Here is a 23,455-nt window from a genome sequence, read left to right as displayed (position 1 = left end):
ACTGTGCACAGTTGCATTCTTATAGTGATGTATTGATCTAGCATACAAAAATTTAGGTACTTAACAAACGCGAGGTCGCTTCCTCAGCTCGACTTCAACTGTCGGCTTTAGCATACCAACACCCCAAATATGAGTGATAAGTATGAGACGCCCGAAGTTGGGACAATCATGAAAGGCGCATTGACATACCAGGAAGCTATCGAGAAAGGACAACGCCTTCTAGCTCTCACAATCGCAGATATGACCGACGGCCCGCGTCAAAGTCAATTTCAGGACGTTGATGACCTGGAAAGGTGGGGTTGGGTTACTTTCACTCTTGCTAGCCCGAATCCCACTCCTGCTACGAACCTAGTACGAGCCCTAGGCCCTACCCTCAAGTCTTCTCCCACCACAGCGGGTATCCTTACCAATCACGACGAGACTGTTACGGTCGACGGTAAGATCTATCCAGCCACCATGGCGCATTTTCACAGCGTGATAGAACCCGAGGCCGGTATTTTGTTGGCAGAATGCAACACGACCCCGGAAGCAATGCTGAACCCATATAGGAATCTGGATCCAGCGACGTTGGTAGCCAAACTCCCAGAGCTGCGACATTGGTCCGATGTTGCTTTCTTGCAATGGAAGAATGTATGTACTAACTTTAGATCTCAGTACAATATGCCAGAGCTAAGACTTGTAGTAAGATACCAGGTTCTCAATGCGAACACACGAGCCATCTGTAGCATCATCCTTGCCTCTCTTCGTAAAAATCGACAGGAAACAGCTGAGCCAGGAAGTTCGTATGACTCCTGGCTTCCGAGATGGCCAGGTATAGCTTTCCCAATAGAGTCTGAAGAGGCGATAGCGTTATGCGGCACACCCAATGGAAGTGGCGTACTGCATTTGCTCGCTCAGCATAAGGCGAAACTGGGCCACAAGACTATTCAAGAAGTATGCTTGTACTATGAAGATGAAGATGATAAGGGGTTGCGAGAAGTTCCGACTCTGATATTCCATGTCCAGGATGTTTGAGTAAAGCTAGGTAGCGAGGCCGTATGGGGGTCAAGTAGAGATGGATTACATTAAGACCTTTGTAAAAGCATCGCCTAGTCCCCTCTCCACAAGCCATTCCTCGATCGCCTTCATGTCACCTCTATTCGCTCTTTGGCCGCGTCGCTCACCGACTGTGTCGGTAATTTCAGTCATGTCTGGGAAGACTCGCCTTTCACATTGCTCCCGATGTCGCTCGCTGACTTTCTTGTGATGGGCCGGGATGTCGCCCCAGCTTTCCGTTTTGATGTACTTCATGTAATCATCGATGTTTTGTGATCCGCCCTCGACGCACAGAAGACCTGGCTTGCCAGCGTAAAGAAAGCCGGTCAATTGGTAAGAAGGAGCAAACTTGATGAAGTCGTCGCGTTTGGAGCGTGTGCTGATCGATGGAAAATAGAACCAAACCCTTACCAGCGGTCCAGCGTCCACAGCAGTGAGATCCGGGCCCAGTTCCTTCGTCTCAATTTCCGTCAGGTACTCGACTGCAGCTTCTCTGATGTACTCAATTTTACTGAGCAGGTCTTCATCTTCTGGTATGTCCGACGTCAACCGCGACGTGGCGGCTTTGTTCATCCATTGCGGTTGCTGCACCCGAACCTTTACGGTCGGTGGGTCTAAAGGCGGCTTATCACCGCGAAACGCGAACGGTACCCCGATATCCAGACGCAATGTCCTTGAATTCGGCGACTCTTCGTTGGGCGTAGATACTGGCAGGTCAAGGATGACTGGGATGACCGGCGTATATTTGGCTGCAGATCTAGACCGAGCATCATCGGTATCGCGCAGGATATCTAGTATTCCCTGAGAGTTCTCGTCGAGTGTGATCTCGTCAGGGTACATTGCCAGCAAAAGCTCAACTTGGCCAATTTGAAGCTCTATCAGATCGGCTGGTAAGATCTGCCATTCTTGCATGTCTGTCATCATTGAACGATAGATAATGATAGAATTCCTGAAGGTCAGAAGTAGTCGGAGGGGGCTGCGAGATAGAGTGAAGTCTGATTCAGGTGTGACAGGTAAGAAGACGCGCACTAGCGGAAGAGCGAGGTCGGCGCCAATTTTCGGCTACCAGCCACACGGTGAGCCACAACCGCCACCCGCATCGGGATTGTCGAAGGACAAATCAGCATCAAGCATTGCACGATGATAGTTCAATCCAGATTTTATTTTTCTTTTTAACATCAAAGCCTGACCCCTATGCAGGTGGAGATGCCTGAGCTTGTTAGCCTTAATTTCGTCTCGTGCTCTTTTCCCTCCACGTACCTGCCACATGTCGATTATCACACTCGACGTTCCGTTCCTTCTGAGGACGCCGACAGCAGCCACATCGTTCAACCACGCAGCAGTTCCGTTTGTGTCGGTTTCGAATTGTCCTCGCAACATCGTGGGGGCACCATCCGCAGCGGGTGGGAGTCCTATCGTCTGAACGTATATGAAGGTTCCGTCATCGGTCTGGATATTGTATCGGGCGTCTGGTCGGAAAGCGCCTTGCGCGTCCGTAAGGCGCCAGTCCGCGCCGAGATTGAGAACTTTGCCTTACAAGATGTGAGTGACATGACGTCATGATACATAAGAGCACGAGGCATGAGCTGTCGAAAATATGTCCCAGCCTTTTCTCATGATCTTTGAAACACGATGACATGTTTAGGCCAAGAGGACTACTCACCACTTATCCTTGGTCCCTTGAAAGTGCCTCCAACGATAGGGATGACGATGCGTTCTTGCCCGGTTGGAATAGAACCGAGCGAGAATCTTTCTCCCAGGAGCGCTTCCATGTGGTAAATTAGGGTCATCTGAGGTGGTTCTGGTGCGCTTTGTGCCATTGTGGAAGTAGTAACAGCAGCAAGTGCAGTGATTGGGGTGAAGAGTCGCATGGTGAAAGCAGTGGTAACGTTGCTAGATACTAGTTGGAAACTCTAAACGCAACGACATCATAGTCGCATAGCCAGAATATATACATGTGCTACAGTGCGGTGACAAGCTTCCATGCCGTCGCCAGGTACCGAAGATGACGTACAGCTTAAGGTTCCGCGTTCCTGCAGCAACCCCGCAATCGGCAATTCCTCTAGATCTACCCCAAATCAAGATGCCGGCTCATTTTCCACCACATCCCATGGGGAAAATTGGTCCCTCGTCGCATCGCATTCACTCACTTCGTCATTGACTACCGCTACCGACGGGAAATACGTTGTCGCGCGCGAAGATGTCATAACACAAGAGCGGTTTGCTATTCTCTCGTACTAGCCCGTGCCCAAGTGTGCCATCCCTCTACACCTGCCGATCAGCAATGCAATCGATACGTGGCCCACTGCATCACGAAGATACGCCAACACCCGTATGAACGATAGAACGAGCATCAGGAAGGTCTATACCATGGCGCAATCGTTCGGCGCCCGACGTCTTCAGCTCTGTTGCGCAATCGCAAATCTACCGGCAGCCCTACCCGGTCGAGGCGGCTGGACACCACTGATCTTCGAAAGAATGCGCCGAGTTCCCAAGGTACGCTGCCATGCTTCACCTCAGTCTCTCCATAGCTTGAGAAGCAGCTTGCCCGCTGGTTGGGTAACATAGCTGTCATGCACCTATCCAAAGAGGCGAGCACAAAATCTATGGGAAAAGATGAATACCTACCTAAGTGCCTCCCAACCTAGAAGTACACGTTACCTTGGAAGCTCGTTGACTTTATCGCAACCCAGTATTTCAGTTTGTACCTTGAATGAGGCGCGAGGCACATTCCCTCTCTACCCATGATGCCCCAGCTCCATGGCATCGAAATTCACGCTTGCGGGCCATGAGCTGCTAACACGACACTCCAGGCTATATATGGTCGAAGCGGCACAAGTATGAGCATGCCTAATGGTTGCGAAATGATTGGACAGGCTCGCGCGCGAAAGCCAGAAGGTCCCATGATCACGAACAGGGCCCACCTTCAAGACGACTACCACCCACCTGTGTTATCTTTGTGGAGAATTTTCTTCACGACACGGCCTTCAATCGTGGCTCGAACGTCCAGCCAAGGCATCGTGGCCCACAAGCTGGACGGTGATCATTGCCCAGGCGTCAATGGGCTCAAATTCCAAACCGTGGCGACGCCCCTCAACATCACCCTAGGGTTGTTACGAAGCACAATCTTGTCTCAGAAAAGGATGAGCTATCGGGTTCTTCTCTCCATTGTCTCCCTGTGCAAGAAGGTAAGACGTCTCAAGCAAGTGACGCAACCTATAAATTTTCCCCGGCTGAATTTCCTTCACGATGTGGATATACCGCCGCGCCGGCCCGACCAGATCTCGTAGAATGCTTAGACCATAGCATTTCGAATACAGTGGCTAGCGAATGTGACTTCCCCTTTGAAAGCAGCAAAATCAATTAAGGTCGTACTGTTCGAAGAAAAACCCGACTTCTTCGTTGCTCATGACTGACTGGCTGCATCGCTATCTCAGTCTTGCCAGCGAACTTTCACTCACCAACCAGACGGCATGCGTTAAGCAGACTGGTGTTTGTATCCATGCGCAGCAGCGGTGAAGCTGCTATCGCTAGCCACGGTATTGCTTCGGAGAGGGTATGGTTAAGTACTATTTTACTTCGTTGTGGAGTAGGCCAACTCATGTGCAATATGAATAGGTATAAAAGCTACAGGTTATGGATCATTCTACGATCAACTCTCCCATCACCTTACAAAACATTCCACAAGCACGCAGCAAAAGCAGCAATGAAGCTCTCTTCTTTTATCACCCCTGTTTGCCTCTTGGGCGTAGCAGCATCAGTCGAAATGACTCAGTACTCTACAGGATCCGGGGTCGAAGTGGGTTTTGAGTCCTTCGTCAAAGAGTACGATATCCCATGATTCTCCCGCAAACGGCAAGAACGACTAGAGCACTAACCCAAACTTGTAGGCTCTACGCCTCCGCGGAGGACCCGTCCGCTACAAGCACTTTTACCGATTTCTTCACACCCAACGGGCAGCTCATTGTTCTTGAGAACACCGCTACTGGCTCCGAAGAGATTGTCGCGCTGAAGGAGGAGCTTCTCCCCGTAGCTGGCAACAAGCTTTGGAACCATCTTCCTAACGTGACCACCGTTGATTCAGAAACAACTGCCGAGAAGACATACCAGGTGCTTGGTGTTATCGAGACGAGATACGATGGTGGAAACTGCTCTCAGGCCTAGTACGTTCCAAAACCACAACTGCGCGTGCATTATACTAGTCTGATGAAGGTATACTAACGATGCAACTCCCGCAGCTACTCGACCCGCTTTACCGTTACCAAGGACGCCAGCGGGTTACCCCAGCTCACACCCCACAGTGGAAGCCTCGTCGCGTACGACGATTTCATCGTGAGCCCATCAAACACGCCGACCGATATAGCTTGTGGGGCTTAGTGCGAGCGCTGGGGGCACGGCCCAATGACTAAGATCTTTTCGCGATTTCGATTTGTACGCAAATAGCATGGATATATTGCTAGCGAAAGTAGAGCACGTCACGTATTTAGTCTCATGTCATAGAATCATATTGATATTGTCTGCATTCAATTAAATTAAAGCGGCTCTGACGCCGTCTTCGTACCAAGCTGTACTGAACCGATGAATGCCTACGCGGCGTGGTGATATCGACTGTACGCGTGTCAAGCTCACACTGGCTAGATTTATCACTACATCGCTGTACATGTAGACGTTGATAACAAGACAACCCGTCAACGCACAGCTGTCATTCCAACTCTCACAATGATTGACATTCATAGTAAATATCATTCCATATCTACTGATCTATTCTTTCCCCCCAGTAGCCCAAGCACCAAAAGCAAGGCATGTCTCACAGACCATCTATGTCCTCCACAGAGATGGTCAAGACGTCCGCGCGCGACAAATATGTCGTAATCGAAGAGGCTCCGCAAGGCTTCCACGGTGGCAAACAGAACGTCGGTGTCTACGTTGTTAAGTATCGCCCTTCGAATGCAATATGCGTCGAAAAACGTGTGACTGCGTACCAAAACGGTGTCCATTCGATCCACAGCGAGATTGCCACCATGGAACAGTGCCGGACTCATCCTAACATTGCATCAATCATGGACAGCGACACAGCAGATCTTGACCACACGTATGGTTCAATCTGGATGCAGCACTGCGAGCTCGGTTCTTTGGATGCGCTAATTATGCGGTACAAAGAACGCGAGATGCATATCCCAGACGAAGGTTTCTTTTGGAAAGTATTCTGGGATATTTCACAGGCTCTCTGCTATCTTTGGACGGGTCAGGATTACAAAAAGACACGCGATTACGCTATGCAGGGCCGACCAGTAGAGGGCCGCGTGCGTGGTTGGAACGCCATTCGTCATCGCGACCTAAAGCCAGCCAACATCTTGTTGACATGGTCTAGCACTCTAGCTGGCGACACGATGAATAGCTACCCGACTGTAGTACTCTGCGACTTTGGCTGCAGTGTAAAGTCTACGGATATTAGTTTGAACAACCAAGCCGCAAAGCTACTCGCTTGGGAAAACGTCGCTTTCGAGCCTCCGGAGTCTACCTACAGCGAAAGAGGAGACATATATGCACTCGGTCTGATTTTGCTCTGCCTGGGACAAATGCGACAGCGTCCTAACATGGATGTACTCGATCCAGAGTGCGATCCATTAGGATACTCTAATTACTTCCAGTTGGAACTGGGATCGCTAGTTGGAGAATGCTTGGAGCCTGATCCAAGTGACCGACCGGAACAACGAATTTTACCCGTGGCGGTTTGGGAAGGCTACCAGGAGTGGCGCTCATACAATGATGGCGACGGGAAACCACTACCAAAATGGGCGTTTGAGTAGATTCACGTATGTGATAGAGGCTCTCGGCATTTGGGTTGAATATGTAGGATTGTGAACAGAAGTGAATATGTACAAATTTATGAAGTCAACAATAGCGAACATGGAGTGCTCGGCGATGTGGATTTATTTGCCAGCAAGTTTAGTGATCGGTGGTGTGTTTGGGTAAAAGCTTGCCGGCATCGTAGGAATAGGAATGGGACTGGCTGTACCAAACGCAGTCTGGAGGTTCTCTTTCATAGTAGGTGCAGAGTAACCAGTGGGTGCAGCAGTTTGAGTGCTGGTAGTGGCTGGATAAGCGCCCCCACTTCCCTTCTTCAAGCAAAATCCGCTACCGTAACCATTCTGGCATTGATAGATGTTGTTGCTGCCTTTCTCAGTCCACATGGCCAAATCTTCGATGGTAATGTCAGTGCAAGGAGCCTTTTCTGCGCAGACGACTTTGACAGGCCCGCGGTTCAGGCCGTATTCGACTGTTCCCTTCCAATTCTTAAATGTCATGTTGCTCAACTGCACGCCATTGCCAGCAATAGTGCTCATCGAAGCCCACTTTTGGTCGATGTCTAGCGACCAGGCGTTGCCGTGGCCAATGAAGTTTTCGAAAACAACATCCTCGACGTAGCCGCTGCCACCGTTGGACTTGACCATCATCATCTGGTTAGACTTCCATGTGTAGATGTTCTTGTACACAACGGAAGAGATGGCAGTATCAGCGCCAAGAGAGCCCATGGCGCAGCCACCGCTCCAGTTGCAGTAGATATTCTCGATCAGGACGTTCTTGGAAGGCGACTTTACGGTTACGCACTCGTCTTTATTAGTCACCATGATATCGTGTACCCAGCAGTTGGTACAGGTGACGTCGACACCGTCGAGACCACCCCAGTCGCCTCCGCGGATCGCCATGTTGTAGGCTTCGCCGTTCGAGCAATTGTTGATTACGAAGTGGAACATGGGCGCGTCGACAAGAATTATGTCGTGGATCCCAAAGTTGGTCGATTTCTCAATGCGAAGAAGACGCGCGCCATTTCGCTTGCCGTTCTTGTGGTCTTGGTAACCATTGCCTGCAATTGTGATCAGCACTGTGACGGAACATGACCGATCTCGAATAGCATCCTTGCGTACCTTGAATAGCACCCTTGCCAGTGCTGCTGAACATCTCGAAATCGTTGGCATTCCTGATGAACAACATATTTCCAGCATCGGTACCCGTACGGTAGATGGTGCCGTCAAGCTGCAGCGCCCACGCCTTACCACCCTCAAACGTGACCCAGGTGTTCAAGGCATAGTCTCCGGAAGGAACAACGACAGTGCCACCTGCCTTGCAAGCAGTAAATGCCTTGAGAAGGGCTGGTCCAAGATCTGTGGACTTATCGGCTTTCGCGCCATAATCCATAACGTTGCAGCTCTTCTTGGCCGTTTTGGCCGCGTGAGTGGTTAAAGGCCCGACCTTGCCCGACAGCTGTGCGAGTGCCGGTGCAATAGCAGCCGCTGCAAGCAGGAATTGCGAAAAATGCATCGTGAATGAAAGACCTGCTCAACAGGAACGAATGACTGGAGTGAAAACGAGCGACAACGAAAACAAGACTGAAGAGTGAGAGAATCGAAGCCTGAGAGTAGAGTGGGATATACGTGGATGGTGAGGCTAGACACCAAGGCCATCTGCAAATCCTAGCACAGATCGATGCCAATCTCATGTCCCTGGTGGGCCCGCAGAAATGATAGCGCCCCTATGTTGCACCCCCGGAAAATCCAAAGGCTGCGACGAGAAGCACCACGCTGCCGTTATGTTTACTGATCTAGCAGACCGTGTTCGCCATGGGAGTACGTTCATCCCCCGTGGAAGGCAGATAAATTGTCCGAAATTTCCAAAAGCATGCTAGAGCGCGCGTCAGCTCATCTATCGCGAACAAGCCTGAAGCAAGCGAGCCGACGACCGCCATGTCGGTAATGCTTGTCGTAATGCTTAGTATAAACGTGTTTCAACATGTACGCCTCGAACTTCGGTGGCGCACACCTTGAGGCCGCTTTGCCAGATTGATTGATGGATTACTATCTGTTGGGCGTTCGTGGAGATGAACAGGTGCGGGACGAAGCCGATGTCGTGAGCGAGGAAGGGATTCGTGGAAACACGGGTTCACAACTTATGAAGGAGCAACGTGCGCCGAGGCCCTTTGATGGAATCCTTTCGTAGCAAAATGTCCCAAAAAACGTATCGCAAGCAGCAAAATATGTGTTGACACTGCTGAGTAGATTTATCCTTAGAGAAAGATGGTGGCTGGGCAGCTCCATGCCCATGTGGGTTCGCTTCAACGGGTGACGGGTTGACATCGGAACGCTCGGAATCGATCGGAACGAGACGAGCCGCATCTCGCCCAACTCACGACGAGTTCATTTATCGCATCTTTGATACATGTAATACGCCGCACAGCACACCGCGAAAGCAAGACAGGGCAGTCAGGGCCAAGATCTATCGCAATGATGCACAACGAACCATTCGTCAAGATATAGGTACTTTCAACTGTGTTCCATACAAAATATCTACTGGTACAACGCCATGTCGCACTAGGCATGTGCCACAAAACATACAGATAAGAAGCTAAAAGAGCAAGTTTGTCCGAATGAACCTAACAGCTATACCTCCCTGACCGTTTATATCAACGCCTTGCATACCAAACCCAACATGAATATGAAAATGCCCAAACTCTTCAATGCTCTCTTCTTTTGCCCATCAACGTTCCCATAAAGCATTCAATATACCCTTTTTCAAAACACCAAACACCCATCTCTTCAATGAACTGAAACCCTTACAGATAACCCATCCAGAGCGGATCGCACTGACTCAACTTGGCCGGATGCACCGCAACAGCCACCAAGTCCACTACTGTCTGGTTCGCAGGTAGATTGGCGCCCGTGGGTAGGCTACCAATCGCGCTGGCCCTCTTGACTACCAGATCGCTATTACTTTGCACACTCTCCCTGAGCACCTCGGGAGTAAGCTGGCTGGCCTTGTGCTGCGAGGTGAACCAGTGGTTCATCTCATCGCGCATGAAGATGCTGAGTTGCATCTCTAGCTCGCCCTCGGGTTCAATCAAACAGCGCGCGACTGTCATGACACTAGGAGCGAAGATGCCTTCGAGATTCAACGGCCCCATGAGAGTTTGTAGGTTGGGTGTGAGGCGGAAAGGTACTGGTTCCGAGTTGTGCAAGATGGGCTTACCAACTGCCATGCTCGGGATCAGTTCGGAACCCCAAATGCGGCCGCTAGAGCGCGAGACGCTGATCTTCTGGGGGAAGCGCGTATTCATATGCATGACATAGGTCATGAACGTGAGCGCAGCGAGTTGGTAGCTGAAGGTACGGCGGAAGAGCCAGAAGTCGGCGAAGGTGGGGAAGGTAGCACGGAAGTAGTCTTGGATGACCGTCGGGGGCACGTATTTCTCTTGCACAGCAGCGAATGTTTCGAGGCGAATGCTGTTGGCGTGATCAAGGTTCTTCTGTTGGGGTTGGGTTAGAAACTGGCGGCTTGCATGCGCGTCTGAAGAACTTACTGGCTGGAGTGCTCGCAGCTTCTCGATGCTGAAGAGCACGGGTTCATCCTTATTGATACCATTCTTCCGGCAGTAATCCTCGTAAATACCTTGCATATTGATATATGAAGGGTCGTCTTGTACCATACGCACGCTAGGGGTAATCGGTACCATAAGCGGAAGATGGAACTGCAGATTTCTTCGCCGGCTCTCCTTGCGCTTAGCCAGTATGCCGTTGAAGATGCGGAAGAGTTGTAGGATACGCTCCTCGCGCCTGGAACTTCTAGCAGCCGGGAACTGAATAGCGAAGGGGTGCACGCTTCCATCGTGACCACGGATCTTGAGACGGCGATGGCAAATACCGACACCGCGCACCAGTTCCACATCTGGCAGGAAGCGTTCAATGCGCACAAAGTCGGAGTTCTTGTCGCGATGTTGCAGGTACTGCCCAGGCACTTCCACGTCGTCGAATTTGAGGAAGCGGAACTCACTAAGCTGATGCGTGTACTGTTCGAGCGGAACTGTGAGCTTCCTGCGATCGAGCCTTTCCTCGAAGCGATTTCGCCATGTGCGCAGCTTCTGGATGTACTCGTACATCGTTGGCTTGTTGGTAACAAAGTCCTTTTCAAAAGCCTTGCGAATGTGAGGTGGGAGGACCGATTCGGCGAAACGTGTTATGTTTGCCTCAGTTGATTGCGGCAGCTTGATCTCCCTCGCATATAGGTTAGGCTGACGACCGACATATGACAGACCATCGTTGAGCAGAGCAACGATGAGTCGATACGCATCCTCGTCAGGTGGGCACTTGAAGTTCTTCTGGATCTGGTCAAGCATCGTCTCCATGGAGAGAGCGAGCAGAGGGAAAGCCGTTTTGAGGATAGCGCTGATTTCTTCGACATGATCCCACGGCTTCTTCGGCGCTGGGGCTGCGTCGCTAGGAGCTGGTGCACCATCTTGCGTAGCAGTTTCTGTCTTGACAGTGCCGTTGGGCGTGCCGTTCGCAGCAGCCTTAATGTCCGCACCTGCGGTTGTTGGCCGGCTGCCGGTGCTGGATCCGGGTCTGGTTTCTGGCGAAGCCTGCTTCGTTGCGGGTGACCCTTGCCCCTGTTGTTGCTTGGCCTTTGCAGCCTTCTCTTTTGCCTCCTTCTGCTCGTGCGTCTTCTTGAGAACCGCCATATCCTCTCGCGTTGTTCGAAGATGGCAGTACAATGCCTGAGGATACGTCTTCGCCAACTTGCCGAGAATGGATCTGGCGATCGGCGCCTCCTGTCGTGACAGACTGTTCAACAACTGTGGAATGTAAGTTATCCAATACCATGCCGGTGTATCACCCTTGAACTCCTCAAACTTCTCCGCCAACTTCCTCTCCGGATTGTCCAAACTGAGCAACCACAACACACGTCCCAACAATTTCCTTGACTTGGCGTTCTTGAACTGGCTGGCTGCTTCGAGATAGCAGCTGAGTGCTGCCTCGGCCCTCTCCAGATTCTGCGGCTCCTCCTTGAAGAGCATGTCGTTGTATCGGCCCCACTCCGCCCATGCCTTCGGGAGCTTAATATCGAAGTACAACGCGGTACCGAATGCCTCGCCGGCTTCGTTCTTCTGACCCAGCTTGGCCAGGAACATACCCTTGAGCGTGTAGAACTCTGCCTTCTGGTTGGGTCCAAAGTAGTTCAGGTTGGTGTTGTTGATCACGTCCAGCCCACTGTTGAGATCGGCCTTGATCTGGTAGTGACACTTGGCCTGTTCGCGCAACTTGAGGAAAGCTTCTTGAATCTCGATGTTTGGGAGGGTGTAGATACGTCCAAGCTGGTTGATGCAGACTTCTGGCAAGTTGTGCTTGCGTGCGACGTGCGCGAAGCGGTTGATGATCCATGCCGTCTCGTGGTAACCTCTGTAGGCAAAGGAGTTGCCACTAGCGTTGTTCTGAGTCGGCGGGAGGAGGTTGAGGTAGACGCCGTTAATCAACTGGAAGATGTGTTGTCGCCAGGTTACCAAGTCTTGCCACGCGTTGATGTCGTCCCAAAAGTTCGGTAAGCGGTCGCGCCAAGTGCTGAGGAGCAGCTTCAGCTCTTGAGATTTGACATCAAGGTTGACTTGCGTAGTCTGGGCAAGACTCTGGCAGATAACACTGGCATCATGAAGTTCGACGAGCTGCTGGAAGTGTTGAAGTAGCGGGATATGGGCCTGGGTAATGCGTCTGGGCAACTGGTGCCATTTTCTGATCGAAAGTTGAATGGATTCATCGCACAGTCGATGGAACTCCGGTTGCGATTCTTGCTTGTTGTGAAGCTTGAGAAGAGACATGAAAGTTTGGAAGAATACTCGTCGTGGTGTGGGCGCGTCGCTGACAGCTTTGATAGTTGCATCAAGCTGCTCGCGGGTCTCAGCGTTCTGCCAAGCATCGAATACGCGCCAGGTTGATTCCAGGTAAAGATCATTAAAGTTCTCGTGCTTAGCAAAGTCGCTCAAGATCTCCCATTGCTGAAGCTTCTGCGCGCAAATCACCCAGTGATCCTCCCAAAGCATGTACTCTCCAGTACTAAACGGCAGAACTGAGGTGCGGGCCTTGATCTGGGCAGCCTCGTACATCTGCTGTGCCTTGTCCCAGATGCCGCACTGCTCGTATGATAGAGCAGCGTTACTCTCTATGAATTGGCAACGTCGCCGCCATGTTCCGTAGAACAGGTCATCCTCTTGTAGGCCACTGTAAATTTCCAGTAAGGCGTCCAGGTTGCTCTCGCGTAGCTTCTCGACATCCACGACAGGTGAGATAGCGGAGTCTTCCATGTAGACAGCAGCCGTGTACCATGCGTTGTAGGTCTGAGCGAGGTACTTCATGATGTGAGGCGGGAACTTAACTCGCGGTCTAGCATGGACAATGGCGTCAAGCATGGTCGCAACACAGTTGGGTCGTTTGTCGAGTTGACGAGAATGGTAGTCCTTGGTGAGCAGCGCGGCCATACCCTTCTCAAGATCGCTTTGGTCATCCTTCGTAAGCGCCGTCCATGCCAGCGGGAAGAAAGCGATCCAGATGTCATGAGCAAGGTTACTATCGGTGTGTTGTAGGTGACCAAGTGGTTCGAAGATGTCCTTGATTTTGATGTCGGCCAATTGATTGCAGAAGCGGCGATGACCGTTTACAAGATTTTCCAGTTCGTCATCAACCATGACGTCGGCGATCCTCGGATCCCTGCCATATGAACCAAATAAAGCGGTGGGTTGCATGAGACGGAAATCTTCCGAATGAAGCTGAGCCGGCGTGTTCATTTCGACCGATCCCAACATCAAGTGGATGACTTGACTGAGCCAGTAGCTGTCGGAGAGTGTATCCCAATTCTGGGACGCAAGCACGTAGCTCAGGCGACTGGCTGCTGTGCGACTCAAGCTCTTATCAAAGATGGTCATGTATCGGTTGCGCATCTCAACATCCTGCGCTCGAGTACCAATCAGGAATGCGTGCTCCATCCGCACGGTAAGCTCACTCCTAGTGATCTTGGGGTCCTCGTAGATACGAATTACCAGGTCCAAGAAGCGAGTCAGTAGCGAAGTGTCGGCGCGGTGCTCGAAGAGCAACATCTTGCTTAGGACTGCCGTCTTCTCCTTAAGCGTAGGCACTGGCTCGGTGGAGTGGAAGATCCATTCTTCGACGAGATCTAGTACCTTCATACAGACAGAGTTGGTCTGAGAGCGCTCAACAAGTGAAGCCAGCACGCTGAGATATGGCCTTCGGTTCTCGCCAAGCTCGTTCATGCGCGCAGCCAGGATGTCAACTGTCTTCAGTACCAGATCAGTCTGAATCTCGACCTCACGAGTATCAGTAGGTGGGTTGGCTCCTTCGGGGCGCATAGCAGGTGGTACTGGCTGTCCTGGAATGCCGCTGGTGCCGGCAAGGTGGTCCTTGGCCATCTTGCCCTGGAAGGCCTTCATGACCTGTGGAATGTGTTGATCGATCTCCTCAGGCCGCTTTTGGCACAAGGTCCACAAGATATTGATGGCACTGACGTAGGAGCTATTGGAGAGAGCTTCCGTAGCAATCGTACCAAGGAAGTTTACGAATTCGGTAGAGGGCGATTCTTCAATGTTGCCTTCATCATCCGTAACAGGTTCAGGCATGACCTCGAGGATGCGCTTGAGGATAGGCTTCAGCTTCATTGTGCCGTCGTCCGACTCATCGGTTGCGTGAAGACTGGCCTGCACGTCTGGGTTCTCAGAACGAATTGGCTTCTCCAAGATCTTCTGGAATTGAGGAATGCGCTGCAGTACCCAGTCATCCGACTTGACATTCACGATGACTTTTACGATCTGGAGCGTGTTGATCATGCGTGTGCTGAACACTTCCGGTTTGTCCTCTTGCTTCATCTCGGTCAACAGGATCTCCTCGATCTTCTTGCTGAGCATGAGATCCAGGTCCAGATCGCTCCATAATCGTGGCGAGAGCAAGTCATGCAATAACTGCACAGCCTTCTTGCATATCTCCGCAGGTTGTGGTGTGGTGGTGGTGACCGCTGTCGGGTCCTTGGATTTTGGTGAAGCCACAGGGAAGCGTTCTGGAAGATAGGCGATGAACTGAATCAGATACTTGATAAGCATCATACGAATGCCAGGTCCGGCCACGAAACCCCTCGATGAAGAGTTAGTGACTACTGCCGACCCGTCTGCTCGCCTCTTTAGTGCTTGAGGCGACTGAGATGGACGCTCGACAGGACCGGCGCTCTCGCTTGCTGTACGTTCTTCCCATGTTCTGATTAGGCTGATCAGATTCAACGCGAGCTTCTTTGCATCGGTCGAGGGATTCGGAGGTTGCGCAATCTTTGACAACGCCGTAATGATGATGGAGGATAGATGTTCACGGCCTTCGTAGAACAAGTCCGGATGACGAACCACAAAATTGAAGATACTCATCAGCTGCTGCAGGTTCGAGCTTTCCTCGGATAAAATCTTGCGAGGATACTGGATCCAGCGAGGCATCTTGGCGTCACCACCTGGCATGCGCTTCTTCAGGACAGGAGCCATAAGCTCAAGCGCCTGCATTACCAACGATCGACCCTCGTTTTGGTGTGCTTTGAGAAGGGCTTGATAGACTTGAACGGCGATCTTGACAGGCGTGTCGAATGCAGCGATGAAGAAGGCGATGAGCACGTAAGCGGCGTACTTGTTGATGATGTCTTCAAGCTTGATGTAGTTCCAAGCAAACTTGATGACGTCTTTGCGAGCATCTTGTATCATCCCGGGGTAGTGCTTGAGGAGGAGGGTGGTAAGCTGAAGGAGTTCCATCCGTGAGTGGTCGACACCAAGCTGGGCCGTGTCTTCTGAGAGCTCCAGGGTGGACTGCGGTTTCCAGAGCCGGCTGTGGATTGCCTCAGTCATGGCCTTGTCCATGAACTTGGTACCTTTGGCCTTTGGACCGAACAGGCTGTCCCAGTTGCGTTTCACATCCATGGCGAAGATGGGGTTGACGATGTAGCGGAAGATGAACGTCTTCGTCTTCTGGGAAGAGTTACGGGAAGTGTACAGATCGATACACTTGTTCACAATCGTCTTCCAGTAATCCACAGACTCACTGGAGATGATCTGGTCATAGATGAAATCGAACAGGCGCGGTGAGGCTTTCAACTCCTCAGATGTGACCGCATCTACTACTTCGAAGAAGAAATCCAGATTGTTCGGTTCTTGTTTCAGGTACGTGGTGAAGATGATCATAATCTGATCACCAGCTTGTTCTGTTGCCAGACGTAGCTCCGAGTCGAGGGTGTTCACCCTGAGCTTCTTCTCCAGTCCCCTGGCTGCGTCGAAGAGACCCTTTCGCAGCTCTTCGTTCGAAACGAGCCAGTTACTCGTCTCTTCGGATTGGCTGAGAGCGTACGCAATGTGAATACCGTTGAGTTGAGCCTGGCACTTCTCCTTCTCGGTACCCTCAGGGTTCATGGCGCTCAGGAAGCCAGACGCATCTTCTGTCACCTGCTTACGAAGTACTTCGCTTGCTGGGTTCTCGAGTAGCTGTGCAAAGAAGCGTCCCTGGGTCTGGTCCTTCAAATTGGGTGCGAAGTAGTCCCAAGCCTCCTTGGGATACATACAGAGGTACTTGATCAACGGCTCTCTGAAGGGGCTGTAGTGCGTCCTTCTAAGAGCCGTCTCAAGCTCGATAACCTTCTCGATGATTTGCTTGAGGAACGTCGCAGCGGCCGCCGGGAGCAGGTGGAAGATGTTGAAGATACCGGTGACGATCTTCATCTTGGGATTCTGCTCGATCATAGTGAACGAGATCTTCTGCAGACTGTTCTGGTCCGCAATGCTCTTAAGGTGATCAAGGAGACGTGTGCCAATCTCCACCTTGAAGTAGTTTGTGAGGAGCTTCAGCAACCGTGCCAGACCGTCAAGATTCTCGACAGAGAGCTTCCTTGGATCCTGGAGGTTGACAAGGATAGGACGAAGTCCACTCTGGAGGACATCTTTGGGCAGTTTGTTTGTAGCTGAGATAACGCCAGATAGGCCGATGTTCGCCGCCTCAATCACTTCTGGAGACTTCGAATACAGGCACTTGAAGAAGACAGCGATAATGCGGAGGAAGGTCTGGTTCGGCGGTGTCGTGCTAAACTCAGGGAAGGTTTGAGCGGTGGAGAGGAGACGGATGCATGCAACTCGTAGGTTGACGATGTGATCTGCGTTCCGCTGCTCAAAAGGCTTACTTGCCAAGTGCTCGTCTTCGGCGTCGGCTAGTGCCAAAGACTCCATCAATAATCTCGTCAGTTGTTCGTTGAACTCGAGGATGTTGTTCTTGAGCTTCAAACAGAAAGTGATCGCGTCAATGTAGGCAATCTGAATACTGAACGGTAGTGCTCGCAGCGGCTTGGTCCAAATCGGTAAGATGAGTCTATCCTTCACCGGCGTGATCAGGTCGCTGACGCTCAACTCGGTCACATCTGACAACACCTGGAACGCCTTCTGGGTTGCGTCTCGCACACTCTTGTTCATATGCGAGAGATCACCCACGAGCTGTTGGCAGAGCTTCAGGGTAATGTTGTTGCCCTTATCGAAATCTTCCTTGGTCGTCTTCTTGTGACAGCGTCGGATGAGGTCTTGGATGAGGCCCTCTGCTTGTATGCGCGTCTTCGAGTCGAGATCGATAGGCATGTCCTTCATGACAAAGTTGAGTGCCCTAACAAGTTCGAAATGGCGGGGTACGAGCCATGATTGGGGAAGACCCAGTTGTTTGATCATGATTTCAATACCCCGAGTTCCGCCAGACTTCATGAACCAGTCATCAGCATGACAGTTGTGGCAAAACGTACTTGACAGCTCATTGAAGAACACGAACTTGTCCAAGGAACTATCATTGCCGAAGATTGCCTTCGTAGCATCGCGCATTGTGATGATGGCTTGCTCAGCAGCGTCCCGCACTGCGCCGTGTTCTGACGCCAGAGACTCGCCAATAGCTTCAGAGATGACATCGCTCTCGATCACGACAGGCCCTTCTCCTGAATGCACATCGAACGGCTTGTTCTTGTGTTTCAGAGTGGCAAATTGCGTTCCAAGCTCCAGAAGCGTGAAGTGCTTTGCCAAGTTGCTTACCAGAGCCTCCGCTTCCGACTTCAGCTCAGGTACCGAAACAGCAAAGATGCTCGCCTTCAGCAGTTTCTTGAGAGTCTCTTGTTCTACAGTCTTCTTGGTGATGGACTTTTCGCGCTCTGATGCGGTGAGGATGTCGTATCCCACATCAAACTTCTTGGCACACAAGTCGTTCGCTTGCAGGCGTACTAGCTGGGCGAAGTCTTCTGGCAAGCTGTCGAAACCGACCAGCAGCTTCGTATGTGCGGTGATGAGGCGAAGAGCCTGTTGCTTATGGAACGTGTCGGACTTTTTGGCTGCTGGAGTCTTTGGGATTTCGTGGAGCTTCGCGATGGCGGTGTCGATGCCTATCGCTGCGGGGAAGGCACGGTCTTTGGTAGATCCAATGAGTCGAATGTCAATAGATGACTGATCATCAGAGTACGGTTTGAAATCCAGCTCTGGTGGGCCAGTGATGAACTTGCGATTGCGTCCGCCTAGCTTTCCAAGAATGCGCATCGTGGTATGAGCGTGGAAGTGGCTGTACGGGTTAGGCTTCAGATGCTCCCATAGTGCAGCCATCAGCTCGTCGATGACTGGGGCCATGATCGGGTCCAGATAGTCGGCGGTGAGATTGTCCACGCAGAGCTCTAGAGTACGAAGACCCTGACCGACAAGATCCGAGCCAGCACGCAGAGCAACGACCAGTGGCCTCATCAAGTAACTGAGATGTGGCAACAAGTTACTGAGTCGTGCTGGCACTGTGAGAGATAGTTCAACGAAGAGATCCCTTTCAGCCGGCTTGCGCGCCGTCAAAAGAAGGTTGTTGAGCACGTCGAGTAGCATTTCCAGCAGGGGAAGAATTTCTTTGTACAGATGCTCGAATCTACCGCCACCAATACTTCTGAACAATGACCTAAGCAGGAGGAAGTAGTTCATGGGTTCTTCGGCAGTCGTGGATAGCTGAATCGACTTCGTTATGATCTTGCTGACGTGTGGTAATAGCACTTGCTCATTCTGGGCAGAGAAGAGCGTAACGGCCATGAAGGAAAGTTTGAAGAGGCGAAGGAGGATGGAGGACTTCTTCACATCGGCAGTGCCAACCTCTTCGATTCGGTCCATAAGAAATTGCAACAGCATCCCCGAAAAGCTGGGTGATGTAGCCTCGGAAGCGAGAAGGAACTGTGGAACGTGAAGTAACGCCGGGTGATCGAACATCATATCGTACAAATGGGGTATCTCGGATGAAAACACTTCGTGGAACGTGGCTGGATCGATGTGGTGGAAGACAGTCGCGAACGTCTCCAAAAGGTCCTTCTCTTCCTTGCCACTCGACATCATATGTTGGTTGCCCATGAAATCTCCCGGTGACAAGCCTTGTGTTTCAGGGGTCTTTTCAGTACCGTAGTAACGGAACACCTTGGCACCTTCGCGGAAAAGCTTGATAAGAACTTCCACCTCTTCCGCGTTGTAGCCAAACGACACTTCATGCCAGTTTGCAGACGCGTTGGTCGGATCAATCTCGTCCTTGATCTTGGCTGGGTTGCAGGCTCTTAGCTGATAGAAAAGATTCTTCAGCCCATGGAGTAGGTTCTTGAACAGGAACTTGTTGTCGGCGATGGGATCGGAGCTCCGGTCTCGTGGATTGGACGTCTTGATGGGTGTCGCGTTGGAAATGTCGATTTCGTCCCAATCCGGGGGGTTTTCCTGAACGGCCATGTGGTTCTCGTCGACCGCATCAATGGACGGTTGGCTGTACTGAGCTGAGAGCTTGACAGCATTGTGGTATTGTCGGTTCATTGCCGCGAACTTGTCACCGATGGCATTCAGTATCATGATCAAGAAGTATCGCGCGTCCTCCTTAGGTTCCAATTTCGCGATGCACTCTGCCATGTTCAGCAGAAGCTTCGCGCTCATGGTCTGGAAGCTGGTTCCGGGAAATGTGTCGTGCAAATTCTTCGTGTAAACCTCAACTGTGCGTCGGATCTGCTCTTTCGACAGAGATTCTCGCAGATGGTGGATTAGATCGGCCAGCATGCTGTATGCGAGCGGACGCATGGTCTCGTACACTGTCAGGCCATCTCCGATCAATGTCTTCTCGTCCAGTAGCTCGTCAATCTTCTTGAGGAAGATTTTGCGGAAGTTGAAGTTGATGATATGCCTAATAGCGACTAGTAGCTCTTTCCGTGCGCCGGACTTTTCGCGTGGACAGTCCTTGAGCAGTCGGACGACGATATCAGGAAGGGTCGGAAGGAAGTCGTTCAGCTGGTTTGCATACACCCTAAGTAGGTAAGCCAGAAAACTCATGGTTTTAACCTGAGCTGTTATGAAGTCGCCAAATGCCGCGCGGTTGCGAATGTCTTTGCTGACACCAGTGAAGATCTTGCCCTGCGCCTTGGCCTCCTCATGTGCCTTCTCTTGTGGCTTCGCCTGAAGCAAGAGTACGTTCTTGATCAGTGGTACAAAAAGTTTCACGTTTTTGTTCACACAGTTCCTGTAGGCCTGGAATAGAGATACCACAATTATTGGACACTCTGCGAGGACCTTGAACGACTGCATTCCCTTGAGCAGCATGCGCGTTTGCTGGTGTTCCGATCCAATATCCCCTGCGGATCCAGATGTGAGGGCAGTCGCTGGCGAGCTCGGGCGTGGGGACTGGGAGAATTGGTGGTTGTTCGGGGTGGAAGGAACGCCTTGCGAGGCTGAAGCTGTCGTGTTGCTGTCGAAGGTATCGTGCACCGCCTGCTCCATCGTCTCGAACATTTCCTGAATCAGATCCAAGAATGGCTGAACTCGGTCCGCGAGCGCCTTGGTTTGGTGGCGCTGAAAGTCCATGATGGTCTTCATGCACAGAACCGCATTGTCCTCGTTCTCCAGCTTCACCAAGCTCATGAGTTTGTCGACGATCTTGGCCGCGTGCGGTTCTATGGCTTCGGTCGGGTTCATCGGAAGACGGTGCAGGATCTCGAGGACACAGTTCCGTATGCGCTGTTTCTGAGTCAGAAGGCTGTAGAGTTGTCGCAAGTCGTGCGCTCACCTGTTCGGGCGACGTGGAAATGAAGACTGGGTTGCCATCTAATATCTTGAGGAACACAGGGACGAGGTGATTCAAGAACGAGGCGTACTGCTGTCCTTGACAGTAGTTCTCAATGTTGTCCCGGATTTCGATCGCCTGGGTGCCCTTGACTCTGAGATCTGCGCCAGTCAGCCGATGTTCTCTTGTGATGATGCGCGCGCATGTTGTGGGCATGCAGCGCGCGCAATGTATTGTGTACCAGAGTTTGGGTCGTCCAACTTGGAGGCCATAGCCTCGAAGTTGTGAGTCGCCATGGCGATGTTGCGTGCAGCCTACAGCCGCTCCTCCACCTTGTCGAAGTCCTCGTAGACTGTGCCCTGCAATGGCGCAGCTATCCAGTATGTGGCGCGATCAATGTAGCGGAAGACAGGCGCATTGGTCTCGGTGGCACGCGGTGGTGTGCGGAATCGGGTGCAGGTCGCTGCTGTGTCGAATATTAAATTTTGAAAAGGAAGGTGCAGGCGGGATGGCCTATATGGTCATTACAATCGTTATTGTGGAAGTGAGGCCTGGTGGTGGGGCGAGGGCGCGTCCCGAGTGCGGGTATGGAGTCGCGACTTGGAGTGATGGATGAGCTTCTGCAGAGCACTTAGCCTGGAGCTGACGAGCGAGGGAGGCACGCCGACCCCCAAAACTTAGCGCGTCGCTCTCATTGGTCGGCGCCACCCCTGTGCGCCGTGCGGGTGGCACCTTCCAATCCATGTCCGGCATATATCCAACAGTCATCTCTCCACACCAGACTTCAGCTGGTTCTGGCAACCTGGTGTTGATGTGTGCTTCTTATGTGATTTGGGACGTGATGGATATTATTGAACGCGATTCATCGCGCCACCATCTGCAAATGAATATGCGAAACTCCTGCAGAGCCGCAGCCGCAACGCATTTCTTCCAGTGCATGCTTCGGCGGACTAAGATCACAACAAAAACTGCGTTCAGAAGTTCACGGGTCAGATGGGACTTGCTGCAAGATACAAACACTATACATCTATCCAACTACCTGCCGTCGCCTGACTCACCCTTCATAGCCTCCCAATCATATGCAATTCTGCGGTTATCTTGTGTGAAACAGAGAACATCACCATAGTTATACAAGGCCACACATCCACGTCCGGTCTTCCGTCTAAGATAAGAAATAGAAAGGTTGACATTTACATTGTTGGAGAGGCGCACCATGGTATTCGATGTCAAAATGTGGGGGCGGGAACATGGGGATAACGAATATGCGCAGCCTGATCCTCTGATCTCTACTTCTCATCGGGGTACATGGCCTCCTTGAGAGGAATGCCGAGCTCCTCGCGTATGGGCTCGAGCTCCTGGAGGTACTCTGCGTATTGACCCTTGTTCTCGACCTTGAACTTGATACCTGTGACGTATGTTAGTAATCAACGTCTCAAGGTTGGCCGGATGCCGAAGTAGCGTAGTCCAGAGTCCGTTTGGCTCCCTTTTGTGTAGAAAGAGACAGGACTGATATTGGGAACGTAGTAGAAGACGTACCCTCGAAAACCCGGACAGCTGAGGGGAAGTCGTTCACGCGCCTGGCAGCGCGGAGAGCGGCGGTGATGACGGTGGTTGAGGGAACGAGATCGTAGGCGAAGCAGTTGTTCAGGTTTCGCTGGCGATTGTCAGCCTATTGACTCTGTTCGTGGCATCCCACAGTTGCCCAACCCATGTCGGGTGATACCGGTGGGGTCACATCGTGGAGACAACAACGTACCTGAAGCTCGAAAACGTCGTTCACCTTCTCGAATTCCTTCTCATATCTATATTGAAGAAGCACAAGTCAGCGATGGAGCTCGTCATATCCTCAATGGCGCTCAATGGCTGTCCATGATCTCCGCATGACTCCTGCCCGTCCGACTCTACAGCCCCTCCTCGGATTGGTCGTACCTGGCGGTGAATTCCTCGAATGTCTCCTCGGCATGCGCATCGCTCTTGCGGACAGCCGACTGCGAGAAAGCACGCTGGGTGTTCAACGCAACAGGGGTTGCTCGGTAGGCCGGGACTCGCACGCCCACTCGGCTGACCTTCGACGCGGCGCGGACGAAGGACATGTTGCGATTTGGAGAGCTACTGGCAAGCTACGGGAGGTGGATTCGGGGCTGCTGGGCGTGCGTAGCCGGCAGTGTGTCGATGAGTAGTGGTGTCGGTGGTGCGATTTCGCGTGAGGTTACGAAAACGAAAGCTCAGGCGATCCGAGTTGCGCCCAAGCCAAGCCGTCTTAAAAGTGGGTCGCACCCGTTCCTGAGACTGACGGCATAGTCGCGCTGCCGCACTTAATCATATAAATCACTGTTGAAGCATTCTTCAAATTCTAACCTGTATCTGAGTTCTCTTCATGCGCGTGACATCGCCTTTTTAGGCAATGCACGCCATTGTCTTTGAAGGTCCTTGAACAACGCTCCCAGCTATCTGTAGACAGGATTGAAGAAGCTAGATAAGAGAACAGCTATGAACGCGAGAAC

At 51.7% G+C, this 23,455-nt stretch overlaps 6 protein-coding genes across 6 annotated transcripts; 1 reads left to right on the top strand and 5 right to left on the bottom strand.

Moving 5' to 3' along the window:
- Window positions 1–1,059: 1,059 nt before the first annotated feature.
- Window positions 1,060–2,807, bottom strand: J4E88_004760 (uncharacterized protein; the record flags this gene model as incomplete). Its single annotated transcript, XM_049398404.1, has 3 exons — window positions 1,060–1,932; window positions 2,296–2,504; window positions 2,699–2,807. The coding sequence occupies 3 exons, from the start codon at window positions 2,805–2,807 to the stop codon at window positions 1,060–1,062; spliced, it is 1,191 nt and encodes a 396-aa protein (XP_049255965.1).
- Window positions 2,808–4,801: 1,994 nt separating this feature from the next.
- J4E88_004759 (uncharacterized protein) lies at window positions 4,802–6,845 on the top strand (the record flags this gene model as incomplete). Its single annotated transcript, XM_049398403.1, has 4 exons — window positions 4,802–4,860; window positions 4,926–5,198; window positions 5,274–5,367; window positions 5,817–6,845. The coding sequence occupies 4 exons, from the start codon at window positions 4,802–4,804 to the stop codon at window positions 6,843–6,845; spliced, it is 1,455 nt and encodes a 484-aa protein (XP_049255964.1).
- Window positions 6,846–6,968: 123 nt separating this feature from the next.
- Window positions 6,969–8,358, bottom strand: J4E88_004758 (uncharacterized protein; the record flags this gene model as incomplete). The annotated part of the gene is made up of 2 exons (XM_049398402.1): window positions 6,969–7,903; window positions 7,965–8,358. 2 exons carry the CDS (start codon window positions 8,356–8,358, stop codon window positions 6,969–6,971), a joined length of 1,329 nt encoding a protein of 442 aa, XP_049255963.1.
- A 1,288-nt stretch (window positions 8,359–9,646) lies between these two features.
- On the bottom strand, window positions 9,647–21,247 carry J4E88_004757 (uncharacterized protein; the record flags this gene model as incomplete). Its single annotated transcript, XM_049398401.1, has 4 exons — window positions 9,647–10,336; window positions 10,391–20,905; window positions 20,955–21,112; window positions 21,193–21,247. The coding sequence occupies 4 exons, from the start codon at window positions 21,245–21,247 to the stop codon at window positions 9,647–9,649; spliced, it is 11,418 nt and encodes a 3,805-aa protein (XP_049255962.1).
- Window positions 21,248–21,265: 18 nt separating this feature from the next.
- Window positions 21,266–22,016, bottom strand: J4E88_004756 (uncharacterized protein; the record flags this gene model as incomplete). Its single annotated transcript, XM_049398400.1, has 2 exons — window positions 21,266–21,414; window positions 22,010–22,016. 2 exons carry the CDS (start codon window positions 22,014–22,016, stop codon window positions 21,266–21,268), a joined length of 156 nt encoding a protein of 51 aa, XP_049255961.1.
- A 221-nt stretch (window positions 22,017–22,237) lies between these two features.
- COX6 (Cytochrome c oxidase subunit 6) lies at window positions 22,238–23,044 on the bottom strand (the record flags this gene model as incomplete). Its single annotated transcript, XM_049398399.1, has 4 exons — window positions 22,238–22,356; window positions 22,488–22,605; window positions 22,708–22,753; window positions 22,881–23,044. 4 exons carry the CDS (start codon window positions 23,042–23,044, stop codon window positions 22,238–22,240), a joined length of 447 nt encoding a protein of 148 aa, XP_049255960.1.
- Between the last annotated feature and the right edge of the window lie 411 nt (window positions 23,045–23,455).

The sequence above is a fragment of the Alternaria novae-zelandiae genome, assembly GCF_023758075.1.
Source record: "Alternaria novae-zelandiae strain BMP 2774 chromosome Unknown scaffold_8, whole genome shotgun sequence".
Lineage (NCBI taxonomy): Eukaryota > Fungi > Ascomycota > Dothideomycetes > Pleosporales > Pleosporaceae > Alternaria > Alternaria novae-zelandiae.
The sequence above is the reverse complement of the archived record's forward strand: the minus strand, read 5'-3'. Positions and strand labels throughout refer to the sequence as shown.